Source organism: Saccopteryx bilineata, chromosome 2, assembly GCF_036850765.1.
Source record: "Saccopteryx bilineata isolate mSacBil1 chromosome 2, mSacBil1_pri_phased_curated, whole genome shotgun sequence".
NCBI classification, from domain to species: Eukaryota; Metazoa; Chordata; class Mammalia; order Chiroptera; family Emballonuridae; genus Saccopteryx; species Saccopteryx bilineata.
Window position 1 is genome coordinate 223,714,007 of NC_089491.1, and position 24,894 is coordinate 223,738,900.

General features: G+C 44.3%; 1 protein-coding gene across 1 annotated transcript in view; it reads left to right on the forward strand.

Moving 5' to 3' along the window:
• The window catches only part of DSCAM (DS cell adhesion molecule), a 691,848-nt gene that overhangs the window by 544,766 nt on the left and 122,188 nt on the right, over positions 1-24,894 (forward strand). Inside the window, exons 12-14 of the mRNA XM_066259344.1 lie at positions 18,555-18,751; positions 19,751-19,847; positions 20,449-20,577. Coding sequence (XP_066115441.1) covers positions 18,555-18,751; positions 19,751-19,847; positions 20,449-20,577 — 423 coding nt within the window. The remainder of the gene's footprint in view (positions 1-18,554; positions 18,752-19,750; positions 19,848-20,448; positions 20,578-24,894) is intronic.

Sequence of the window (24,894 nt, forward strand, 5' to 3'; positions counted from 1 at the left end):
ATACTTTTATAGACCTAATTATTGCCCCCAACAATTATGTGTTGAAGCCCTAACCCAATGTGACTGCATTTAGAGATGGAGCTTTAAAAAGGTAACTAAGTTCAAATGAGGTTGTAAGGGTAGTGCCCTAAGCCAATAGGATTGGTGTCCTTATAAGAAAAGGAAGAGACACCAGGGGTGGAGTGCAAAGAGAAGAGGCCATGTGAGGACATAGTGGGAAGATGGCCATTTGCAAGCCAAAGAGGGAGGCCTCAGGGGACACCAATCCTGCTGATACCTTGATCTTGAATTTCTAGGCTCCAGAACAGTGGGAAAAAATAAACTTCATTGTATAAGCCACCCAGTCTGTGGGATATTATTATGGCAGTCTTAGCTAACTAATGCACACCTCTTTGTGGGATTTTAAATACAATTTTCAGTGTTTTAATGGCCGAATGACATTCCATTCTATGACTGTGTAATCATTTAGGCAATCATGAACATTAATGATGTGCCTAAAGGTTTTGTATTATAAACAAGGTTGCCATGAGCATCGTCACACATAAATCTGTATCTCTTTGATTTCTTAGGATAAATTATAATGGAATTGCAGGATCAAAAGATGTGCTCATGTAAAATTGTGTCACACGTGACCAAACTGGCTTACCAAAAGCCAACGTCCTTTCCATTTTCAGGATTTGAGTACTAGCATCCCCACCTCCAACCAAACTGGACACTCTCAGTCTTGAACCTGCTCTGCATTAGTAGACAGTATTGATCATTTAATTTCATCACAAACCAATTTTAATATCTTAATATTTAATTATTAACATTTTCTTTTTCTTTTAAAGTAACCTCTCTGTTTCTTTTTTTACTTTTTCTGATTTTTTTGTTACTTTTAATATTTATAGACACCTGCTATCACAGAATAACCCTTCCATCAGGGCTGAGCCTTCCTGGTGGGTTTTCACGTCATTTAGATGTTGTATGCAACCATATCTTTTTGATTTTTCATTATTTTACTTTTATCTGTTTGCTTGTGTATTGCCATACAGAATTCTTAAATTGTTATGTAAGTTTTATCTTATGGTTTCTGGCTTGGACATCATACACATGATTTCCCTTCTTTTCCTCTAAATTTTCACCTAAATTACTTTTAAATAATTTTATAAATATCAAGAGGAGGTCAAAGGTTAAGGATATTTGCTAGATACGTTATTTGGAAATTTAAACAAATAACAGTATTTATAATTTTTGACATAAGAAATCCAAATAGTGGTGTCCTGGTGAGTCAGGAGACTGTTTGGAGCTGGAGTTCCTTGTTGCTCTGGGCCAGTGGGTCTCAATGTATGGTCACCAAACATCAGCACCATCACGGGGGCTTCCTAGACATGCAGGTTCAAGGCACTCCCAAGACCTGCTGAGTCAGATGCTCAGCCTGGCCAGCTGTCTGTGCCACAACACACCCACCAGGTGACACTGGAGGGGAGTCTGGCCTGAAAACCACTGTTTTGGTGACAGCAGACAGCACTGCCCCCTGGCCTCACATCGTTTCCCCAGAGAGCATCTTTCAGGGAATTGTATCCTCATCCCTACTTGGCAAGAGGCACACCCCCACTTGGTTGATGGGTTCTAATAGAACTCACTCACTCACTATTAACACAGGCAGAAACAAACCTACACTCATGTTTACAGCCCTGGTGACATGCATGTATTAACATGACATACTGGTAGAACTGGCTGGATTTCAGAAAGAGAGAGTTCCTTACAGCACAGGGGGAGTATGGAGTCGGAATTCACAATTCCTCCCCCTTGAACACTTAAGTCCCTTGAAGAAGGAGAAAGCTGCCGGGCACCAGGAGCATCTGCAGGCACAATGCTCCCATTTACATAGAAAAGTTCAGATGAGGTCAAACATTTAGTACCTGTTGCACAAATACTCTGCAAATGAGATGAAGAGAATAATGCTATAGTCTTTTTCTCCCCGGGCATTTACATGTGATGCTTTTAAACATCCTTTCATATGCTGAGTATTTGGAGACAGGCTTAAATATTCCCTATACCTGCTTTATACAAGAATCAGGGGATATGCACAACCTTCATCTATAAAGACACAAATTGGGGGTTCCATAAAGGAAATGATTTCCATGTAATACTTGAACAGGCTGTTTCCATGGCTGTTCGCTGAGACATGCGCTGCAGGCACCATGTCCCTGTGCTCAATGGGAGCTGCGAACGTCATGGATGCACTGCTTGGCACCACTCACTTCGTTTGGGCTGAGTCATCCTAGCGGGTTTCTGCTTCATTTAGAGCCATCAATACCTCAATTAGTGCCTGCTCACCTCCCCGGGGAGGTACAGTTACACGTGTCTCTTCACAAGCCTCTGAAATCTAAAACCCCCTGAACCGCTGGGTCATAAACGTCTGCTGATTAACAGTGCTGTTTGCCGGGCGTCCATCGCTCCTCTCTTCCTCTCCCTGGTGAGATTTATCAACTGCCACAAGCAAGACAGCAAGAGATGCTGCCTGCCAGCGGCTACATTGAAAATATCCCCGCGGCTGTGCTTTGTGAAGGTTTACAGATTTATACCTTGATCTGAAGTTCACAAGCCCACAGCACAAAGCAAGGGAAAGTGCTAATTTTCTTTGTATGTGTGGGTAGGTGTGCTAGTGTGTGTGTGTTAGTGTGTGTGTGTGCTATTTTATGTGTAGGTGTGCTAGTGTGTGTGGGCACATGCACTTACTTGTCCTGGCATATTTGCTCTGAGCTAGGACACAATCTTCATCCTGTAGGGTCATTAATGTTACAATTCAGTACATGTGGAGAATATCCTCTACTTTGAATTAGGAAGGAAAAGGCAGCTGGTGCAGGCACCCCCAAATCTAGGGTTAGCTGTGCTGCTTGCTTTTTAAGGAGAGGTGTTTTTGTCTCTGCAAAGCCGTTGTTGTTATTGTCTGACCACAGCCTCTCTCTCAACCAGACATCACTTTAGAAACCCTATAAAAATAATAGTACCTGAGACCGTCTGAGCACTTTGATTTTTCTTTTTTGAGAGAGATATTTTTTAAAAAGAAATATATAATGGTGTATTTATATTCTAACAAATATTTAAAAAGCATGTCTTGTTGGATTTTATATAAAGTTTGGAAGAAAAAATTTTAAATAATTCAAATGCTCTAATGGCTCAAGAATTTTTGTCTATGCCTCCAATATACACACTTGTTCTCATGTTTGTACATCCATGCATATGGGTGTGCCCACATGCACAAGTACGGATGTACGCAGCACACACATATATTTAAGAATGCGTACACATGCACACATACAGTCTCCTGTATGGATCTATGGCAATAACCCCCTTTGAAAACAGCACTCAAAACTCTCTCCTTGGAAAGTGAGCAGACCATCACCCCATTCTCTTTATACCAGGTTACCAGGATTTAGCACTTAAAAAGAACTCCCCTTTTTCTTTTTTCAAATCTATGCTTCCAATTTTCTAGATAATATGATGGATACAGACATTTTATTATGTACCAAATCTGTTAAAACCTACAAAACTGAAATTTACTTTTAAATGTATTTTGTTTGTTGTTCAAACTTAATAAAAATCACACATCACGTTTAAATCTTTAAAATCTCAAAGATACCAATACCCTAACACTGTTTCTGTTTTTCCCTTCTGGTTCTTGCCTGCATACCTATATATTTAACCTCAGTAGAAGGTAAATCTAGTTTAGAAAACAAGTCTTGATACAAATATTAGCTAGAGAAAAAAATAACCCGGTACAGTCAGTCTACAAAGGACTTCCCGTGTATTTGATCTTTGCAGCTGCTCTGTGTTGAGGGAGCGTCACCATGGTACCCACCGAGGAATCAGCTCAGAGGGTTAGCACTCACCCATGAATTGGCAGCACCAAACTGTAGAGTTGGCTTCTGTAACAGCAAGTCCTGGACTATTTCCATACACCCTTTCGCAAGGCTAGAGAAAGGCTCTGGGAGAGTTGGGGGTGGGGAAGGGGTGGTGCAAAGATCTGCTGTCAAGATGGTTCTCACCTGGACTGCTGTTCAGACAGGTCCCTGGCCCAGAATTTGCATTTTTAGTAAGTTTCCAGGTGATGCTTCTGTTGCCCATTCCAGAACCACTCTTAAAGAACCACCGTTATAGACAAACATATAACAAACATAGCTGGCAAGGCTGCAAACTTGTACAAATATTGCCGAAAACTGTTTGGCCTTGTCTTATAAATTTAAAGCTATGCATATACCTTGGCTACAAATGTTACTCTTCTACATGCTCCCTACAGAAATTCATGCCCAAGTGTCCAGGGTTCACTTACAAAAATGTTTATGGTCAACATTGTTTGCAATGGCCAAAGTCTGAAACCTCCCAAGTATTCAATAAATAAACTGTGAAGCATTTGCACAAAGAAAGAGTATACAGGCATGAAAACCCCTGCAGGCACTGCATATATGTTATAGATATTACACAAACATAACAGAATGAAAGGAGCAAGACACAAAACAGTACAGACATATGATTGTATTGTACATACAATTCAAACGGAGATTAGGCGAGGCTAATCTCTGTTGTTTGCAGATGCACGGGCTACCTGCATGTTCTGGCTCCACCACTTGCTACCTGTATGACCTTCAATGAGACATCCAGTCTATCTATGCCTCACTCAATTACTTCACTCCTAAAAGCTGGGGGTAATAATAGCACCTAGGGTTGCTGTAAAGATGAAAAGCTCATAAAATTCTCAGCGCAAGACTTAATTACATGTCAGCTATAACTATCATCATTATTATTACACTAGTTGTCTTTAAAGGGGTTTGATGCTCACATAATCACATTATAAAGACATGGAGGGTAAAAAATGATAACCCAATTAAATATAACAAATATTATCACCAAATCCAGATAAACAAATGAACAAGAGCACATAGGCAGTGCATGCAAGCAGGTGGGACTCGACCTCCAGTGCCCAAATGCAGAGGGTACTGGGGGCAGGTACAGACAAGGGGTGAAGACTAAGTGGTCAAAATGGCTTCAAAGAAAAGGCGAAATGTGTCAGAAATTAAAAATATGGTGGGGATGGCAGAAGCAAAGCCCTGGGCACTGGCCCATCTTTCACAAGGATCTTCAGGTGGAAGAAGGTTCTGGAATGCCCTAAAGAGGGGTGGCTTGAGACACTGTCCTGGAGACCAGGGATCTGACAGCAATGGGATGTGGGCTGGTCACCACCAGGATGTGGTTTATCTTCTCTCTCTTTGATTGATTCTCCATGCTAAACAGCTGTACGTAAAGCACCTGCTCAAAGGTTAGAAAGTGACTTTAGATCGGACTGTTCTGTGTATCCATCCCCAAGCCACCAGACACTGCTGGTTCTGTTTCCATGGAAACCTCTTGCCTTCCAAGAACTGTATCAGAATACTTTAGAAGGCAGAAGACTTGACATATCCAAGCTCCTGTATGGTGTCATTGGCCATCCTCGGATACTTGTAGGCTGTTGTCCAGATACTTGCATTCATCATGGTGCTCTCCAACCATCTGGGTGTCCTGGTGATATGATGCAGGTGTCCCTGCAGCCAGTGATCAGAGAAAGAGAGAGAGAGAGAGAGAATTTCAGTGCTCAAGATGGAAACCCCAGTCCTTTCTAATCTAACCTCAGAGTATTCACCACCACTTCAGCCATATTCTGTTGGTCACAAAGCCCAACAACTCTGATAAAATGTAGAAGGGGACTGTAGAATGGTTTGCGTACCAGGGTTCAAGGATCACTGGGGTTTGTCTGTTATTAGGGGCTTGCCTAATACATCACGATTATTTTTTTCTAATTAATATTCTGGACCTCTTCTACTTTTTCATAATAATTCATACATTTTTAAAATTCATTCTTTTACTATCACTGATGGCAGGAAATTAAAGTTGACTTACTATTTTTTTCTACCTATAAATTTATAAAGAAGTTTTATTATGAGGCAAATGTAGCACCTATGTATATGACCAGACAAAGGTCAAAATGACCTCCCTTTATCTATGTGAATTGGAGGGAAAATACTGTCTTTAGTATTGGGGGGTTAATATTCATACTTGTCATGCAAAATAAATCAACTTTGTTTCAATAATGTGACTTGAAATAAGTTCAGAGTGAATATAAAGTAAAACCTAAATGTTCTCCATGTTTATGCTGACACAATTCATCATGTCAGGAGGCCCTGGCAAAGCTGCCAGTGAGTGCAGAGGCTGTCAATCTTGCTAAAGTTTAACATCAAATACAGCCTACAGTTGCTTGGAAACACATATTTGATTAATGGTTATAATCAAAGTAACTTCATTATGTAAGCATAGTAACCCGGCCAAGGAGATATTTTAGTATGTGCTGAGAACTTATTAATTCCTGGCTGGAGAAATCATTTTCTTTGCAGGGATTAGAGCTGCCCAGTAGGCAGCCTCACTTGCTAAAACTTTTATGAACAATAAGTATTTGGACAGGAGGAATATTTGATTCTGCCGTAGTGGTAATAGAACTTTGTGTTTCGGCAGGGATCTTTCTTCCAACACACTCAGTGGGTCCCGCTAAAATAATCTCATTAATCCTCATCACAGCCTCGGGAGGCTGCAGGTCTCATTATTCTTACAGATGAGGCAATGGAGATGAGGCTGGAAGGCAGAGACCCAAAGGAGAGAAAGCCACTGGCCACAGAGCTGCAAACCATTGTCACTCGACAAGTGCTACAAACGTTTTCAAGAAGAACACGTTGTACACTCATGATCATAGAAGCATTAGTGGCACTAGCCAAAAGGTGATGAGTCCATCAATTGGTGAACAGGTGAATAAAATGTGATATATGCACACAACAGAATAGATTCAGGAATAAAATTCTGGCACATGCTAGAGCACGGATGAACCTTGACAACATTATGCTGTGTGACATAAGCCAGTCACAAAAAGACAAGCAAGTACTGGGTGATTGCTCTGCTATGAGTCCTGAGAGTGGTCAAATTCAGAGACAGGCACAATGGTGGGTGCCAGGGCTGAGGGAGCAGGGCGTGTTAGTGTTTAAAAGCAACAGAGTTTGAGTTGGGGAAGATGAAAATAAAAGCTCCCGAGATGGGCAACAGTGACGGCAGCACACAGCATACATACACTGAATGCCACTGATCTGTGCACTTCAACGTGGTTAAAGCAGAGACCTTTATGTGAGGTATGCCGAGGACAGCATGTGTTTGCTGGGACAAGGAAATGCAGCTGCAGGTTCCTCGATGGCAGAGACCCAAGTGACGTCAGGACAGCAAGCACAGTTACAATGAAAGACAATGTTGGCAGGCATTGTCGGAGAAAAGGGGCTAACGGCTTTCCTCCTTAGGGTCTGCTTTCGTGTGCACAGCCATCCATCACAGCACTAGAGAAAGAGGAGGTCCCCATGCCATGTTCAGACTGCCTTAGCCATGCCCAACTCCTGCCCTTTCAGCTCCTTTACCTCCCTCCATAACCAGGCTACTCTTTCCCACCAGAAGCACCAGCAGCTGCTTAGGAGACTGAGTATTTATCAGCTTCCAGGGCCAGGGTCCTGGATATGTGACCAATGCAGTGACATGGGTCCCTGAGCCCCCAACGGCCTGCACTTGGGGTTTAATAGTCTTTAGCTGCCATCTTGAAATTTTTAATAATTTTGTCTTTAAATTTGTGTTTTATAAGTGAAGTCCAGTGGAATACTGGACATGAACTGAGGACATGTAGCCTTCGCTCGGTGCCATGCCACATCTGGCCACCTCCTGCCTCCCATAATGGATTCCCTGCTGCTCATGCTCCTACCCCCTGGGTTCCAGGCTGCCACTTCTCTGCATCCATTCAGTAATAACCAAGGTTCTTCACCTAGGGGGACTGGGTGTGTGTTGAAAGCTTGGGGTCAGGCTTCACATAGGCATGGTGGCAGCCCTCTATACTCAGAGACAGCAGCACCATAGAGCTTTCCAAGGTTGACTCAGGGAAACTTGAGGATCAACCATCCAAAACCTGGGATATCAGTCATCTGGTGGGACCCACACGTGTACACACCAAGTCTCAGGTTGGGTCCTAAGTACCTGGGAGGGTCAGCACTTCACCAGCCCCAAGCCAGAGGGAGCAAGCAGGACATTAAATAAAAAATATAGATCATTGTGACATGTGGAAATAGAGGCCCCAGAGGAAAGAAAAAAGCTTTGTATTTTAGAACTTTAATGGCACTGTCTTCCTGCTGTTGGAACAGGAGGGCACCACATTGTCATTCTTCTCTGGGTTCTATGAGTCCTGCAGCCAGTCCAGCCGGCGTCAGCTCTCTTGTGTGCAGTGGGCTTGCAGGAAAGACGCTGGATCCTTATTACACAGCGGAGGGAAGGGAGCCATCAGAGACGTCATGGGGACTCTCACTGAATGGGAGGGGCTTCCAAAGAGGCTCTGGTGACCTCATGCTCCTGTGTTCAGAGGCTCTGTGCCCTGTGTACCCACCTCAGGCCCTCTCTCTGGGTAGGCAAAGAGGCTTTAAACTTGAATTCAGAAGACCTGGGTCTCCAGATTTTCCATGTGTAAGTTGCATGGCTTTAGGCTAATTACTTACCTCTGCAATTCTATTTGAGTGTGATTAAATGGTTGAGAGTCCCCTTGTCTACTGAGAACATTCATGCTCTGTGAGATCATGTCTGTAGCAGTGATCTGAACCATGAACGGATACAGTAGCGCAGATTTATTAGTTACTATGTGGGGCTTAGCTTAGACTCATGTAAGCTTCCCCAGACCCTAGAGGAAAAAAAGAGGAGAGGGAGAGTCATTGTCTCAGGGATTAAAGAAGCTAGCTTTACTCCACCACTTTTGTGATGATATTGATGGTTTTAAAATCTTACTAGGTGAACTAGAGCTTTTGATGAGGGATAGCAGAGGGACGCAAAGGGAATAGGTCCCGCTTTAGCCAGTTTTAAACCCACCAGTTCTCTGTTTATTTATTTATAAATAAAGGGGGAAGGTGACAAAATGTCAAGTGTGAAATGAATCCTGAAAGTCTCTTAATTGTAACCTTAATTCCCCCCCTTCAAAATAGCCTGGTGTCTGGTTCTCTTTGATGGCGTGCATAGTCACCTGTTAATATCAATTTAAATGCAGTGAATCTGCTAGGAATATTAGTTCTATATATCTAACATATATTTGTAGTATAATTTGGAATCCACTTAAAATGATATTCATAAGTATATCTGGGGTCATTTCTATGGTGAGAATCTCTATCCTGTTGGATTCTTGTATGTATTAAATATATGCATAAAATGTGGAAAAGTTCCTGGCATACTGTCAGCATAGATCAAAGTTAGCCATTGTTCTTATTATGGAATTATGTGTGTGAGAAAGAGAGGAAGTAGTGAAAATGGGGGAAGAAGGAAGGAAGGAAGGAAGGAAGGAAGGAAGGAAGGAAGGAAGGAAGGAAGGAAGAAGGAAGGAAAAGGGAAGGGAGGGGAGGGAGGGGAGGGGAGGGGAGGGGAGGGAAGGGAAGGGAAGGGAAGGGAAGGGAAGGGAAGGGAAGGGAAGGGAAGGAGGGAAAGGGAAGGAAGGAAGGAGGGGGAGAGAGGGAGGGAGGAAGGAAGGAAGGAAGGAAGGAAGGAAGGAAGGAAGGAAGGAAGGAAGGAAGGAAGGAAGGAAAGAAGAAAGGAAGTGGGGATTAGGAAGGAAAAGGGAAAGAAAAGGAGAATTAGATCTGGGAAAGGTTTGGGGGGGTCACCCGTTGTATTGTTTTAATACAGGCTGTATCACTCAGGAAACTTTAGGTTAATCCATTTCTAAGCTCCACCCCAGCTCTCCTAGGTAGCAGATGAGAAGACTGAGGCCCAGGGCAGCCAATGATCTTGCCGTCTCTGTCCCTGGATGGCATGAGGTTGGGGTCCAGCTGCTTGCTCCTAGTGTCTTTTCTCACTTCCTCTTCTGATATGACATGTGTAAGAGGGGCCCTGCTCTAACCCAAGGCCACCAGATCCCACATCAGATCTGCAGAGCCCAGTGTCCAGCATTCCAGTGGGCCACCCTGAGCAGCAGAATTCAAGAAGGGAGCTGTCCTCTCACTGCCTGATCTCTGAGACACTCACTGCATCATGTTTTCACCTACATCTTTTTTAAATAGAATAATGAAAATTACTGTATGTAGTCAATGAATTTTGATTGACTGATGAGCTAAAGTAAAAATAATTTTAATTCAGGTCTACACGTGAAATGTCCACTGTGGAATCCCAGCAGTAGGCATATGGCTGCCAACTTTCTGTATGTTTGAAATATTTCACTGTCAAATGTTGGGGGGATATAGAAGTAGCTGAAGAAGCACTTTAAAATGTTCATGTGTGAGAATATCTCCTTCCCAGCTGGAAACCCAAGCATCCCTGCCTCTGTTCTCCAGTTTGGGTGTTGGGACAGCCTTGTTGCCTTGTTCTTGGTCCCAAACCCTCCCCTCCCCTCCCACCTCTGTTCTGACCATTGTAGGGGTTGAGAGACTTCCCAGGGTGAAGGGCCTTCCTGCTCAAACATGGGAAGTCCTGGGCACCCAGAAGGTAGGTCACTCTCTATGCTGGGGGTTGTTATGGTGATAATGATGGTTTTAGAGTAGGAGTTACTAAAGTCCGATCCTGGCTGATTCTTCTTTCTGAGCCTTTGACACTCATTCCTCTGCTTTAGTTTTCTCTTTTCTTCTCTGTACAATGAAAGGATTGAACCAAATGCTCGTGACAGGCAGGTTGTCTAGCCAGAGTGCTTGGTATTTTCTTTGTTTCTTTTTCAGTGGTATTTTTAGAAGACCTAGAAAGGGAAAAGGGGCATTTGAATCAGTTTTGTATTATTGGTGGAATCATTAAAACAGGAGAATATATTTTGGAACTAATCTTTAATATCAATGATTAATTAACATCAATTTTTATTCTCTCTGTAGCCTTGTGTTGAAAAATCAGTGTATGCATCAGTTTATTGCAGAATTACCTGTCCAAATGTACAGTGCACTGTTCTTATTATGTAGGTTTACTGGATAAGGTTAGTTACTGCTCTTGGTAAACTCACTCACTCCTCAGTGCTTCTGTTGTGATAGAAACGCCCTTTAAAATCATTAGTGTTGGGACACGACCTCCTATGTAGGGTTCTGGTCAATGTTAAACAACTAGCTGTGGAGATGGAGGGAGGAAAGAAACCCTGATTTGTAGCACTGGCCAATGTCAGTGGTGTAAATCCACCCACCATATCCTATTTCAAGCTAAGTAGGTAACATCACCGGACAGCCGAGTGGGGTTGCCATGTACATCATCAGCTCTCCCTGGCTGGTCACAGCAGAGCCCCTGCATCGCTTCATCCTTCTGCTTCAGGAAACTAGGTCACAGAAGGCTCCCTGACACCGCAATAATACAGACTTGCTGAACACGAGGGGGTGCTGTTAGCTGGTATCCTGATGAGGAAGGAAATTTATACATCGATATTTAATGAAGTAAAACAGCACTGCCCCCTTAGGGGCAATGTGCAGGAGAAGCACACAGCACGCAGCCTTTGAAGAAAGCCCTCTTAGTCTGGGTTCTTTAGGTCCTGCCAGCAGGGTGGCACAGCCTTTCCTGGAACCAGTTTCTGTTATACCCCATTGTTTGTTATACTTCAGAAACCCGTGCAGAAAGCACTGGTTACCGACACGTTGTCCTCCTTCAGTGCCCATGACCGTGACAACTAAAAAGGTTGGGCCTTCTGACCTTAGCATTGTGAAGAGTCATGAGAGTGATCCATTTTTTTTTTTTGTATTTTTCTGAAGCTGGAAACGGGGAGAGACAGTCAGACAGACTCCCACATGCGCCCGACCGGGATCCACCCAGCACACCCACCAGGGGCGATGCTCTGCCCACCAGGGGGCGATGCTCTGCCCCTCCGGGGCATCGCTCTGCTGCGACCAGAGCCACTCCAGCGCCTGGGGCAGAGGCCAAGGAGCCATCCCCAGCGCCCGGGCCATCCTTGCTCCAATAGAGCCTCGGCTGCGGGAGGGGAAGATAGAGAGAGGAAGGGGGTGGGGGTGGAGAAGCAAATGGGCACTTCTCCTATGTGCCCTGGCCGGGAATTGAACCCGGGTCCCCCGCAGGCCAGGCCGACGCTCTACCGCTGAGCCAACCGGCCAGGGCTGAGAGTGATCCATTTTTAAAAAATTTTGACCACTCTTTTAAAGGGCTGAAAATACTTAGTTAGAATAAGAGAACGTGGGCTTGCCGGAATATTTCTGACCAAATGCAGGATTATGAGGCAGAACTACCATGCCTGCTTTGGTGAGGCCCTCTTCCGGAGGAGAAATAGCAGCAAATAGAGGAGCGTTTTTTGCAGAGTAAGGAGGACAAGCCATAAACCAGGGGTCCATGGTTTAGTCAAGGTACTTCTCCCCTGTAGAATACGCACAGCTTCTCATTAAGAACAAAGGGGGCAGAAAATAGGTCCTGGAAGCACTTCTGTGTTCTGGAGAGCAACAACCCATTCTTCTAGCTGGTTGTTTTAAAGGAAAAGGAAATGACATTCCAGACACATCCTGGCTTTCAAAATGCATTTACTCCCCTGCATAGCAGCTCATGAGGTGGGACTGGGACCCTTATTTCAGAATCGGTTCACACTCATTGGAACATGAAGAAGAGAGAGTGATAAAATACCCTGGGCTTGGGAAGTGACCACACTTGCCCTGTCCTCACAGAAGATCTGTAATTTTTCTTGCCCTGCTATTTTGCAAATTTATTTTTTGGAAATACTGCATCGTGGGAAATCCTGTCCATAGCTCTTAGATGCCTGAAACACTGAGAGCCATTAGCATGGGTTGCTTTCCAGCTTTCTAGCTTTGCAGCTTTGCAAATAGAGCTTCCCTGCTCTGTGCTCAGCAGAGGGGCTACAGAAATCCAGCGGCAGCTCACTGCAAAGACTGGGGGCCACATTACATGGCTAAATTGTATGTGACTTTCCCCATTTCTGATTCATGTTTCTCAGCTTTGAAAACGTGAATGAGGAGTAAACTTTTGTTTACAACAGATTTATTCATGGTTTTGCCATTTAGGTTACTTGTGGTCACTTTGGGATCTTTAAATTATCGTGAATTAGCCTCACACATTATGAGAAAAATAAAATCTTGGTTAATGAATCTGAATCCAAACTGAAGATGTGTTTAGTAAAGAAGCCTCAAATCAAATCCCACATGTATTCCTCATCTGAAGACCCCACATGCCCTGCGGCATGAAGGAATACCTGTAGTGAGATTCCTGGAGATGCTGTCGGTGTATGCTCATAGAGCACCGATTCTGTGCTGCGGGATGACTTCTTTATTCTCTCAACAATTATTATCTCCATTTGACAAAGGAAAAAATTTAGGTACAGAATGATTAAGTGACCGTCTAAGGCTACACAGTGAGCCAGCGGTACACCTAATGATTCAAACTAAGGCGACTACCATGTTCTACATGATGCTGACCACCCAGCCAAAAATGATGAGTACATGACTGGGTGTCCTTACCTCCTTCTCTGCAGAGCCATCAAATAGAAATTGTTTCTCAGTGTAAAACATATTTCCCCAAAGAGTCTAGACTGATAGTTAATGTCAGCTCAAAACAATTCTCAGTCTCCTGTTATAGAAAAATCCAAAATAATAATGGATAAATAAAATAATTTCTTTCTTTCTCATGTAAACTTTTTCTGTATAGCCTGAATGAGGCAGGCCAGTTTTGAGAGGATAGCTTCAGGGGGTCATCAAGGACATAGGCTCCCATCATCATAGTCACCTCATGGTCCAAGATGGTTGCTGGTGCTCCAGCTATCAGGTCTTGATTTCAGGTTAGCACAGAAAAATATAGAAAGCCTAAAGGGAGTCCAGCCAGCTGAGCATACCTCCTAAAAGTCCTACATATATAATTGCATTAAGCTCAGTCATGTGGCAACACCTAACCATAAGAAAGGCTCATAAATACATTCTTTTATTTAGGCATATTTTTTGTATAATGTTACATACTAAAAAATTGGGAAAGAAATGAAAAATGGGCTTGGAGAGGCAACTGAAAATCTCTGCTCAAGGTCACTAGTCAATACCTACTGTTACAGTTTAAGAGGGCCCAACAAATAATGCCCGTGAGTTCAGAATCAAGCAAAGGATAGACATTTTATAAAGTTATTTTAGGGTTATTTTTGGCATTTTAGACACAGTTTATAATGCTTCATTTTTCTCATAAATATGTGGTTGAGATTTACTGAGATGATGCCATGATAAAGAAAAATCTTTATATTTAAAGAAATGATGAAGAGACATGTCAGAGGAACCTCACAGATTGGCCTGGCCTCTCCCATAACTACATTCAGGAAAGCGGTCCCCAGCACCATATTGAGCATGTGTTGCAGTGCCCCCTGGGCAGGCTGGGCTCATAAGTCTCCATGCAACAGAGCCAGTGTACCCACGGCCCAACATGCAGGTGTCCAATGCTCCTGCTCAGCTCCTCCTTGGTCAAGGTGTGAGCTTCCCTTTCAGCTTTCCCTCCGCACACAAGATGTCCAAGGCCTCACACCCTGTTCAAAGAGGTTTCATAGCATCCAGAACTCCTTGATGGTGAACAGTGCAAAGTTGAAGGCAGGAATATCCATAGTTGGGGAGAAAGATGGAGAGAAGGAGTCCACTCTGCTTCCTGCTCCTCCTGGAGCTTCACCCTGACCTTGGTTGCTGCAGAAGACACGCAGGGAAGGGGTGAGCATATCCTGCCTCCTCTCTGGGTAGGGGGTCCACATTGGGGGGTATCTGGATCTATTAACAGTTCCTTTACATAGAGCCATTGAACTTCTAGGGCTTTAGTCCCTCCCATCAGTGAGGCAGAGGACTGAGAGAAGGCTCTGCTGTTCCAGGGTTTAGCTCAGGAGACATAGGACACCTGCTTCGTGACCTCAGAGGAGGAGCCACCCTGGGCCCTGTGTGTGCTTAACTCTCCAAGGTGGCCCACGCTGACCCCTCCTAGGACCTCCCTCTCACACTCAGCACCTCTGTAGTCGAAGCACAGAGGCAGGCCAAGGTTCCCACGGCCAGTGAGCATCAGCTGGATGGGAAGGTGCCAGGCCACTTCTGCTGCTTTATCCATCCCATGGTTAAAGGTGATATTCCTGTCCTCTTACCATAAACTTCGAATCTTAACAACCCTTCCCCCTTCCCTCTCTGTGTTCAGTCTTCCTGCATGGAGATTACAAAATGAGAACACAGTGTGGCAGTTCTTCAAAATGTTAACCATATAATTGTTTTGTGACCCAGCCATTCTGCTCCTAGGCACCTACCCAGAACAAATGAAAATGTAGGTCCACACAGCAGCCTGTACATGAGTGTTTACTGCAGCATTATTCCTCATGCCCAGAAAGTGGAAACAACTGAAACGCGTATCTACTGGTGAATGAACAAAAAAATGTAGTCTAGACGTGCTTTGGAATGTTACTCAGCAAACAACAAAAAGAGCACACTATAATGTGGATGAACCTTGAAGTCATTCTCCATGAAAAAGGGCTAGAGAGCTAGACACAAAAGAATACTCACTGTAGGATCCTGTATGCAGGAGATGTCCAGAAAAGACAGACCTTGAGGAATAGAATATCCATTCGTGATGCCATTTCTGGGGATGGGAAAGGGACAATATGTGACAGGAAGAATCTTCATAGGGCAGTGTAAGGGCTCTGAGGTTTGATGTTGTGATGATTACCCAACTCTCATAGTTGGATTGGATTGTAACTGTTTGTGCGTGTTAAAGAATATAAATATACTCATATTGGGTGGAATAGTGTCCCTACAAATTCATATCACCAGGAACCTCAGAATATGACCTTATGTGGAAATAAAGTGTTTGCAGATATAATTAGTTACAATGAAGTCAGAGAGCTTGGGGGGGGGGGTGCTAAATCCGGTAAGTGTTATCCTTGGAAGAAATCCATGTGAAGACACAGAAAAACACTCAGGGAAGAACCAGATGTGAAGGTAGAGGCAGAGGTTGGAGTGAAGCTGCCACAGGCCGAGGAATACTTAAGGCCACTAGAAGCTAAAGGAGTCAAGGAACCATTCTTCCTTGATGCCTTCAGAGAGGGCCCTGCTCTCACCTTGATTTTATACTCGTCTCTAGAAGTACGATGAGAGAATCAATTCCTTTTGTAAGCCCCCAGCTTGTGGTAAGTTGTTATAGCTACCCTAGCAAATGAATACAGAACTAAACCCCATCCAATTGTACACTTTAAAACAAGTGGATTTTAGGGTATGTAAATTATACCACAATAAAGGTGTCAATAAAAATAAAAAAATTTTGTTAAATAGGCCAGAGGAAGGACAGGCTCAGGACTAAAGACTGGAATTGTGGAGCCAAGGTTGCTGCTTCTCAGATATGCTGGGGGAGAAAAGTAAGTCACTCCAGGTATAAGGTCTCCGTTGGGGAGCAGAGTCATACCAGGTGTAAGATCTTCCAGCTGTAAGACTCAGTGCTGCTTTTCCTCAGTCCCCAATCTGTCCACCCCATGTTGTGTTGTTATCTTGGCCATGTGCCTGTTGACTGTACAGAAACTTGTAAGTGCAGGTTCTTTCCTGGGTGCCCAGGCTACAGACATGGTAGATGTTTGACTTGCTGTGATATGTCCCAAACCACTGCAGTAGGTGGTATGGAAGACATGACCCAGTATGTACCAACCTTACAGGAAGGCATGGGGTTCCTATGGTCAGTAGCCCAGGCAACACCAGAGGGTCTCTGAGGTGGTCTAAAGTGAGCTTAACCTTAGAAATGAAATAGGACTTTTTCTTCCCATCATTGGCAAAATGAGGCAAAAAAGCAGATGAAAATATAGGCTCATTTTGGTCATTTTTCAAATCTTCCTTGTCCTTTTTGATGGCATCTTGTTCCTTTCTCGTGTTTTTAAAATACCTTTAAACATTTTGCGTGTAACTATTTTAGGATTTGCTTCTGGTCATTTGAGCATCTGAAGTCCTTTTGGGGAGGGCTCATTTCCTGGTGAATTGTTTTTCATGCTTTCTGGTTTTGGTTTGTGAGCTCATGTTGAGCAGGAGTTGATCCAGGAGAATGCCGGTGGGTCTGGATGGAGGGCGCATCCCTCTAGCCATGTTTGTGTTTGCTTGTGCTGCGTTCCTCAGGCCTGTTGCCAAACTAAGCTCACCACCATGTATGCTTTAGCTTGAATTCCACTCCAACCTATGAGTCAAACCAACTACAGACTCTCAGGAGAGACCTTTTTTATTTCACTCATAATATAAACCAAGGCACTGCTTCTCCCTTTGTCATTGTGGATTTTTTTATGTGTTATATTCTTGCTCTGAAGATTGAGTTCTTTGAAGAACCTTGAACTCCCTGTTCTCAAGTAGTCAAAGTACCAGCCAGCATCATCACACCTCTGTACTTTCAACATCCATTTTGGTTTCTTTTATTTGTTGTTGTTCCCTTCTTTTCCAAGTGAGAGGAAGGGAGATAGATAGACTGCCACATGTGCCCGGTCTGGGATCCACCTGGCAACCCCCATCTGAGGCCATGCTCGCAACTGAGCTATTTTTAGCACCTGAGGCAGAGGTTCCACAGAGTCATCCTCAGTCCCCAATCTAGCCATGGCTGTAGGAGGGGAAGAGAGAGAGAAAGAGATAATGGAGGGGGGTGGGTGGAGAAACCTAAGGCGGCTTCTTCTGTGTGCCCTGACCAGGAATCAAACCTGGGACATCCACATTCCAGGCTGATGCTCTACCACTGAGCCAACTGGCCAGAGCCCACTTTGGTTTCTGACTCCTGGGTTTTCTCTCACTTTCTTGTAAACTTGGTATCCATTTTAAAAGATGGTTGGTATATGCATTTCTAAGTGGTTTGTGAACTGGGAGTCAGTCTCATGCCTCACAGCCAATTGCCAAAAATGGAAGTCTGTAAATGCATTGTGACCTGGGGGAAAGGGAACTTGAGATGTTCACAAGTAAAGGTTCTGTCTTCTCAGTGATTTGGGGATGAGGTTTCCTGCTGTAAGTCATGGGAGAAGAGGAGGTCTAAGGTCTCCAAGTGACTATAAAAGTGTGTAACAACTGTGGGAAACAGGAATGTCTGGAAGTAATTTCAAGGATTGGTTGACAATAATAAGATCTCTACCTAAACTGATTAATAAAGTTTCGTGTCCATGGTTGAAAATGGATGATTAGACATATATGATTACAGAACAAAGAGCATAATTCTTAATGAAAGCGCTCTTCCCAAGCTAATCATCAAGTACAATCAATCATTTTCCTTTGTGTCCTAGGGGACATGGGCTGTGCCTGTGACCCACATCGACCTTCTATGGGATTGGAAAAGAGCAACATCCCATGAACATGAAGCCACACGGCAACCTGTGTCCTCTGCTTAGGATTCATTTAATCAAGTTTCATTTTCTACTACTGTCCCTCTATTTTCATCATGATTCTCACAGTTTCTTGAATAGATGTTACTTTGAAAAAACATCTCTTAAAGCATGACTTGGCTGAGTGTCACGGTAGGGAAAATCAATAACGCTATATTCCAAATAAATTGTATTTCTTTTGGGTTTCCAGTTCCTGCGATGATCACATCCTATCCCAACACCACCCTGGCCACCCAGGGGCAAAAGAAAGAAATGAGTTGCACAGCCCATGGCGAGAAGCCCATCATTGTCCGCTGGGAGAAAGAGGACCGGATCATCAACCCCGAAATGGCCCGTTACCTTGTGTCCACCAAGGAGGTGGGAGAGGAAGTGATTTCTACCCTGCAGGTAAAAGTATGACGGACACCATAGATCAGAATCATTAGCAGAATGAGTCTCTTTCCATGCAGGTGTGTGTGGGGGGGTGCTTAATAAACAGCAAACCATCTTCTAGAGCTCATATATGAAGCACCCTTTCGCTCCCCCTTCATGAGGGGAGATTAGTGAGGAACCCACAAAAATGGCACTTCCTCTTAAGTGTTATTAAGAGTAAAATTATTACAAACACGGCAGGGAACCCAACTAAAATTTAAGAAAATGTGAGAAACAGTCTCTTAATAACAGTTTCAGATGGGCATTGGGGCAAAAATATTATCAGGAAAAGTATTTTGCCTCTTTGGAAAAAATCCAACATCACAAAATCCCATCCTCCTCATAGAATAACAAAAGCTAGGAGAAAAGTATTCTAGTCACCTATTACGGAGCACAATTGGTAGTTAACTGAGTGATGCTTTGCATAGAGGGGAGTGGGATGCTGAGCACACTCGTGGGGACAAAAGCCACATGTGTGAAACGCTGATGCTGATTCACTCACAGGGTTCCATCCTGCAGTCCTCCTAGAGCAGACCTCTAATGAAGGTCCTGCAAGACCGAGGCTTTAGTGCAGTATTTATAGATCTATTTCCTTAGGCAGGGTTATTTTGGATGCTTGAAAGGCAGAGTGTGAGGGGGAAAAAGTATATGTGGAATATATATATCAACTTGATCATAACATCCACCATAAAGTATGCATCCAGTTTAACGAGCTGGCAGCTGAAGACACTAAATGTACATTGAGCCATCCATCTGCAGTGTTATAGTTGTGCAGAAATGATTTGCTGTGAGATGTGTATGTATGTGTGTGGTGTGCACGTGTGTGTGTGTGTGTGTGTGTGTGTGTGTGTGCTTGCACATGCGCTGAGGGTGGGAGGAAGGTGGGAGTGGAAACATTTTTACAGCCAAACCCTTTTAGCTGTTTGCTCATTCCATGCTATGGATAAGATGATTTTCTTTCTGCCTTGCATATAGATTTTGCCGACGGTAAGAGAAGATTCTGGCTTCTTCTCCTGTCATGCTATCAATTCTTATGGGGAGGACCGCGGAATAATTCAGCTCACAGTACAAGGTAGGAAGGAGACAGCGGGGGGAGGGGGAGCAGGTAGGGGGCAACACAACTGTTTTAGGACAGTGAGTATATGCCCAGGCTCAGGCATCTGCGTGGACCTGGCTCACTATGTCACGGCTCCTGATTCTCCGAAAACTTTGAACACATGAAAGCAGTATTTTGTAATGCCTGTGAATGTGTCAGGAGGCAGCCCAGACACAGAACCCAGCCCTTAAAGGCACTGAGTCAAAGGACTCAGCAGTCGCATTTCTTCTCTGCTCAGTTTTAGGGATCCTTCCCCTGGACAATCTGAATGAAAAGACAAGTTTTAACATTTGAAGATGAACTCAAAACAGGTTCTGAGTTACAGATTCCAAACTACATAGAACAGTGGCATTTCGGTCCTCCAGGTCAGGCCCAGCTCTGCAGGTGTTGTCTGCGTCATTGGCCGTCGGGGAAGAGGGGGATTTCTCCTCCCTAAAATGAGACTGAGGGTGAAAATGCTTCCAGGTATCAAGTGTCTTCCAGTGTGGGATGCTGACAAAGCATCTGTGAGGCAGAAGCAGTGGTGCCACTAGCCCTAGCCTCTCCGGTCTGAACTAACCCCGGTGCTCTGTTGCAGAGCCCCCGGACCCTCCCGAAATCGAGATCAAAGATGTGAAGGCACGCACCATCACCCTCAGGTGGACCATGGGCTTTGACGGGAACAGCCCCATCACGGGCTATGACATCGAATGCAAAAACAAATCAGGTAAGTCCTTTTCTCCTCCTCCAGCTTGAGGTCCACTTCAAATGCCCTTTTGTTTTCTCCCATTTTTATTTATTTAAGAACATGTAAGAACAAACCTGGACTGGAGGAAACTCAGAGGGGGCTCTTCTTCCCAATTTGCCTCTCTTCTCACTCCAGTTCCCCAGCGCTTCCTCCTGTGGGGTTTTGTGTATAGATGCCCCTCGTGGGCTCAGCTCTGCCTCCTTTCTCTTTGAATCTCAGTCTTGCTTCATGATGGCCACTTTGGCTTTCTTGTCACCGATTGGCACGTAGGCAGCTACTGCCAGGTCTTGGCTACCGTCATCATTTCTGCTACCTCCCCTGCTGCCCTTCATTTCCCATGTGGACTTCTGCTGCCTGCCTCAGGAGATGAGGAATTAGAGCACCACCAGCATGTGAAGAGTTAACAGGGTTCTCAGAAGCTACACAAGCAGGCTTATTTTTCACTCTGCAAGCACTATGGATTGCCCAGTCGGTGGTGACCTGGTATTCCAGATCTGAAGTGAGTGGCTGGGTCAAAAAGGCACATAGAAAATGGGGCGGGGGAGATGCTCAGGTTGTTCATGTCAGAGACTCAGCCAGCGGTCCGGGGACTAGGCAGTGCCCACACAGGGCCCAGGGAAGCCTCAGAGGGGAGCCACACTGTTACCGCCAGAAAATGTGACAGAGCCAGTGCTGGTGGGAAGATGGGGAATCCTGACCCCAATGAGCAGGCTGAGGATGGGGCTGGCCCAGACAGGGATCTTGGAGGAACTAGGCTGAGCAGTCTTCCCCCCAAGGCCAATGGGAGGAGAGGAGCACCAGCCTCTGTTCATAAGAATAAGGCCGGTTGAAGCCAGAGTGTCCGAGTTCTGAGAGCCAGCTCTTGAAGTAATGGGAGAGCTTCTTAGGTGAGCAGCATGAGCTGGCAGAGAACAACCTGGAAGCTCATGGCAGCAATGAGAGCTCAGGGGGATGTGGATGTGAGTCAGGAAGGTGCTCCTCAGAGTCCTGAAGTGAGAGGGAGCCCCACCAGTCTTTTGGCTGAGCACTGACTGACCTTAGGACCACTGGCTTCCATGCCCTCGGAGCTAGAGCCTAGGCTGCCTGTTGGGAGAGGCTCAGTGCTTCCCGTCTTGAGGGAGATCCGTCATTTCCAGGTGCTGGGAACTAGTGGCTCCACCATGGGTTCAGGGCCAGCCTGTCCTGGCTCCTCTGCTGGCCCTGCCTCTCACCAGCTGTGCACCTTTGCTGGTTCCCTCCACTCACCATTCTCTTCTGTGAGATGGGACACACCATAGCATCTTCCTGTGGCAAGCAAGGGTCCCTCAAAGGCCACAGGCTGCCTTCTGCCTGAAAGGAACCTGTCCCTGGACCACATGGTTACTATGGTTCCTCTGCCTTCTGCTTAGGCCCAACTCCTCCTGTCACCTCCACAGGGACATATCCCTGGTCCACGTGAAGGCCACACTTTCTCTCACATGATCTTCTGGCATCTCCCCCATCTTCCCTGTCAGGAGCCATAACGTGTGGTCACATACTTATTTCTGTGATTGCTTCTACCTTTCTTTTTCTTTTTCCAAATTTGTCACCATTTTCTTTAACTGCATCTGGATTTCGAATCGTTAACAAAGCTGTCTCTCCACTGGGGCTATGAAATAATTCACCTGGTTTCTTCTAGTTTTCTCTCCCTTTTGGAAATTTAGATCTCCAATCCATCGGGAGTTTATTCTTCTGAATGCTGGGAAATGAGGATCTAATTTTTCTTCTCCCAAATGGGTATCCTCTTATTACTAAAAGCCCACCGCTGCTCGGTGACTTCAGGTGCCCTCTTGGCCTCATATTAACCTTCCGTGTGTGCGTCCGTCCGTCTCTGGGCTTTCTGTTCTGTCTCACTGCCTTGTCTATCAGTTAGGGTACCAGTACCACTCAGTGTAAGTCACAGAAGCTTTATATTTTACTATCTGGTAGAGCTGGTTCACCCTGGTGACTTTATTTCAGGGTTTTTATGGTTTTCTGTATCTAAACTTTAGGATAAATTTGTCTCACTTCACAAAAGCACTTTTTTTATTTGCCCTGAGATCATATTAAATTTCTACATTAACTTTGGCGGTAATGACATTTTTATGATGTGGATTGAATCGTATCCACCAAGAAGATACTGCAGAATGCAACCCTATTTGGGAAGGGGTCATTGTAGTTGTGATGGGTGATTCACGTGTCACCTCAACCAGAGGGGAGGCTCCTTTGGGCTCCTGTGCCTTTAAGGACTAGTTTTGGCCAGACCATTTCTGCAGCATCTAACATGTTGTCAGCCCCCAAAGGATGTTTGGTGAATTCTTTTTATAAAGGACATGCATTTAAAGCACTTTTCCTGCTGCCCAGTGCAGAGTAAACAGCCAGCAAGTGGCAGCTTTTAGTATTACTCAAGCATGCAAGGAAATGCTTACATCTAAAATGCCTCTAAAACCATCTGTGCTCCTTAAACCAATGGTTTTCAAGTTTTTTACACTTGGGGACTGGTGAAAATAGGAGAATTATTTCAGGGACCACAAAGGCAGAAATCACCCTGAGCGTAAGCAAGTTCGACTACGATCATTGCATATGTAATCTTCGTGAAACGCCAGAGTGGTTAACTCTTTTACAGACCGGCACAAAATTTCTGGTGGACCAGTCCACGGACTGGCAGTTGAAAAACACTGCTTTAAGCTACTCACCACCCATTTCATAATCCTCAGTATCTCCCATCTCCTGGAATGTAACTATCTAGGGCAGGGGTAGTCAACCTTTTTATACCTACTGCTCACTTTTGTATCTCTGTTAGTAGTAAAATTTTCTAACCGCCCACCAGTTCCACAGTAATGGTGAAGTAGGGAAGTAACTTTACTTTATAAAATTTATAAAGCAGAGTTACAGCAAGTTAAAGCATATAATAATAATTACTTACCAAGTACTTTATGTTGGATTTTCACTAAGTTTGGCAGAATAAATTTTTTTATAAATAAATTTTTATTTTAATGGGGTGACATCAATTAATCAGGGTACATATATTCAAAGAAAACATGTCCAGGTTATCTTGTCATTCAGTTCTGTTGCACACCCATCACCCAAAGTCAGATTGTCCTCCGTCACCTTCTATCTAGTTTTATTTCTACCCTTCCCCCTCTCCCTCTTCCCTCCCCCCGCCCCCCATAACCACCACACTCTTGTCCATGTCTCTTAGTCTCGTTTTTATGTCCCACCAATGTATGGAATCCTGCAGTTCTTATTTTTTTCTGATTTACTTATTTCACTCCGTATAATGTTATCAAGATCCCACCATTTTGTTGTAAGTGATCCGATGTCATCATTTCTTATGGCTGAATAGTATACCATGGTGTATATGCGCCACATCTTCTTTATCTAGTCTTCTATTTTTTTTTACAGTGATTAAAGCCTTTAAGCAAACTCTTGGCCAATACAGCAAGAATCCATAAAAGAGTAGTGTCCTTAACATGTTCACCAAGTCCAAGTTGGCCCCAATACCATGCTAAATCCCTGAAAAATGCAACCCAACCCCAGTTCAGTCTGTTAGGAGCCGTCACAAGGAGCAGGATAAATTTTTATAAAACAACTTACTATAGTTAAATCTATCTTTTTATTTATACTTTGGTTGCTCCACTACCACCCACCATGAAATCTGGAATGCCCATTAGGGGGTGGTAAGGACCAGGTTGACTACCACTGATCTAGGGCAATAAGCCATTGTAGGTTGTTTTGTTTTTGTTTTGGGGGTGTTTTTTTGAGGGAAGGGGTGTTGGTTATATACTATTTCTTACCTTTTGTGAATTCTGTCTCTAGAACTTTTGGTCACCTTCACTCACTCTGGTCTCTTGTAATATACTGCTTCAGGTCAAGTTCAGACTCTTCCATTTGTCCTCGATGAGGTACCATCCTCCTGACTCAGGGTGTGTGACCCCCAAGCTGAGCTCACCAGCGAGCACCCAGGACAACCACACTGGCTTCTAGCCCTTTCCCACAGGTGTTCTTTGGAATTTCAGAGGCAGGAATGTGATTTGGAATGTCCCCGGCCTTTTATGCTATCATCTGTCTGGGCCTTTCATGGAGTCCTGCTGACTTTTCAACAAATGCTTCTGACATCTTCTTTCTGAATGAAAGTACAGATCTGAGCATGAACAGCTCTCCCAAACTTAGTTCCTACAAGCCCATAGATGTCACAATAGTTTTTGGCCAAAGACCTCCTTTTTGCACTTGGTCAGACTCTACATTGTTCCTCCTCATCAGTAAACCAACTCAAGAACTTGTTAGAAAGTCTTCATC